Source organism: Eimeria mitis, genomic scaffold (assembly GCF_000499745.2).
Source record: "Eimeria mitis Houghton genomic scaffold, Emh_scaff2779, whole genome shotgun sequence".
Classification (NCBI taxonomy): domain Eukaryota; phylum Apicomplexa; class Conoidasida; order Eucoccidiorida; family Eimeriidae; genus Eimeria; species Eimeria mitis.
In genome coordinates this window covers 2,183-4,194 of record NW_013571121.1, presented here as the reverse complement: position 1 = coordinate 4,194, position 2,012 = coordinate 2,183, and the positions used below count along the sequence as shown (strand labels likewise).

General features: G+C 44.7%; 2 protein-coding genes across 2 annotated transcripts in view; one reads left to right on the top strand and one right to left on the bottom strand.

The window, feature by feature from the left end:
- The window catches only part of EMH_0058600 (uncharacterized protein), a gene marked incomplete at both ends in the record, with an annotated part of 534 nt that extends 489 nt beyond the window's left edge, over window positions 1–45 (top strand). The window contains one exon of the mRNA XM_013497590.1: window positions 4–45. Coding sequence (XP_013353044.1) covers window positions 4–45 — 42 coding nt within the window. The remainder of the gene's footprint in view (window positions 1–3) is intronic.
- Window positions 46–326: 281 nt separating this feature from the next.
- Window positions 327–2,012, bottom strand: part of EMH_0058590 (leucine zipper-like transcriptional regulator, putative) — a gene marked incomplete at both ends in the record, with an annotated part of 2,876 nt that continues 1,190 nt past the window's right edge. The window contains 4 exons of the mRNA XM_013497589.1: window positions 327–432; window positions 647–779; window positions 1,324–1,437; window positions 1,719–1,993. Of these exons, the coding sequence (XP_013353043.1) occupies window positions 327–432; window positions 647–779; window positions 1,324–1,437; window positions 1,719–1,993 (628 nt within the window). The remainder of the gene's footprint in view (window positions 433–646; window positions 780–1,323; window positions 1,438–1,718; window positions 1,994–2,012) is intronic.

Genomic DNA, 2,012 nt, shown 5'->3' with positions numbered 1-2,012 from the left:
GCAGCAGCAGCAGCAAAATGTTTACACGTTCAGCAGCAACCATGAGCTCGACGAGGACAGGCCAACCGAGGCCGGCGGGGAGACAGTCCGTGTGAAGGTAATCCAGCAACGCAGCAAACACCTAAACCACAAACCCTAAACCCTAAACCCTAAACCCTAAACCCCAAACCCTAAACCCTAAACCCTGAAAAACATCACCTACATACTACACGCCAAACCCTCGGCGGTTCTATCCTTCACAAGAGTATAAACCCTAGCTACAAAAACAGAATAAAAACTGGCTCAAACACTCTAAACCCTAAACCCTAAACCCTAAACCCTAAACCCTAAACCCTCACTTCATGCCGAATGCCTTCGATGGGTATGGGTTTATTCTCTCTATCGTTTGCTTCTTTTAAACCCCCAAAGAAAAGAGCGCGGAAATGTTCTGATCTGTACATACACCCCAAACCCTAAACCCTAAACCCTAAACCCTAAACCACAAACCCTAAACCACAAACCCTAAACAACGCAAAACCCTCGTCAGTTTATCTATCTCTCAAGAACGAGCGAAGCGAAGCCCCCTCTGTTACACGCTGGCGTGCCTGTACTGTCCAGGGTCTAGGGTTTAGGGTTTAGGGTTTAGGGTTTAGGGTTTAGGGTTTACCTGCATGCAAGCAAAGCCCTAGAAGAATGCATGATTCTCCCCTCAACTATAAACACTGCATCAGAGAGAGGGGTTGGGGCTTGTAGAGAAAGGAGGTTTGTGAGTAGGGTTGAGGGCGGGGGAGATAGAGGGTCTGAAACACAAACCCTAAACCCTAAACCCTAAACCCTAAACCCTAAAATATGAAATGTGAAATGTTAACTACGGCTGGGCTCTTTGTCAGCTTCGTTTGAACTTTTGATTGCTTTTTTCTAGGGTTTAGGGTTTAGGGTTTACGGGCTAGGGTTTAGGGTTTAGGGTTTAGGGTTTAGGGGTAGCCAGAGTGTCCTTATAAACCCCCAAACAAGCAACAGTTCCTTGTTTAGGGTTTAGGGTTTAGGGTTTAGGGTTTATGTGGTTTAGGGTTTATTGTTTCAGTGTGTTACTATCTCCTACAACAGCGTGTTAGGGTTTACGAATAATTTGTTATATAAAGAACTTCTAGCATCCTAGGGTTTAGGGTTTTCTAAGGTTTCCTAGGGTTTTCTAGGGTTTTCTAGGGTTTTCTAGGGTTTTCTAGGGTTTTCTAGGGTTTTCTAAACTTTTCTAAAGTTTTCTAGGGTTTTCTAGGGTTTAGGGTTTAGGGTTTAGGGTTTGTGTACCTAGAGGAAATCTATAGAAATCACTGAGCACCTCACGCCCATCGTAACCACCAAAAACCACAAAATTATTTTTAAATATAACCCCAACCATCGAGCTGCGGCCAGAAGGAAGCAAACGGCCCCCATCTATAAACCTCCATTCGTATGTTTCTGCACACACAAAACCCTAAACCCTAAACCCTAAACCCTAAACGCTAGAGAGGAAGTTGTTCTCTAATACATACACACCAGAATGCTACATATATATATATATATATATATATATATATATATATATATATATATATATATATATATATATATATACTCTTCCTGGCGTTTATAGGAGAGAAAAATAATACAACTAAAAATTTCTAGGGTTTAGGAGGGTTTAGGGTTTAGGGTTTAGGGTTTAGGGTTTACCTAGGTCTAGCTCATAGAAATCGTTTAACCTCTCTCTCCCTGAATACCCCCCAAAAGCAAACAGCTTTCCGTCTTTGGCGCATGCAGCATGAAAGTATCGAGCAGCAGGTCCCCCGTTATGTTTGCTGCTGCTGCAGCATCTGCTGCTGCTGCTGCTGCTGCTGCTGCTGCTGGTGGTAGTGGTAGTGCTGCTGCTGCTGCTGTAGGCGGTGTATGATAAAGCACCGCAGCCACAACCGCTGTTGCTGCTGCTACGGTTGCTGCTGCTGCTGCTGCTGCTGCTGCTGCGCCGCTGCTGCAGCGGCTGCACTGCAGCAGCAGCA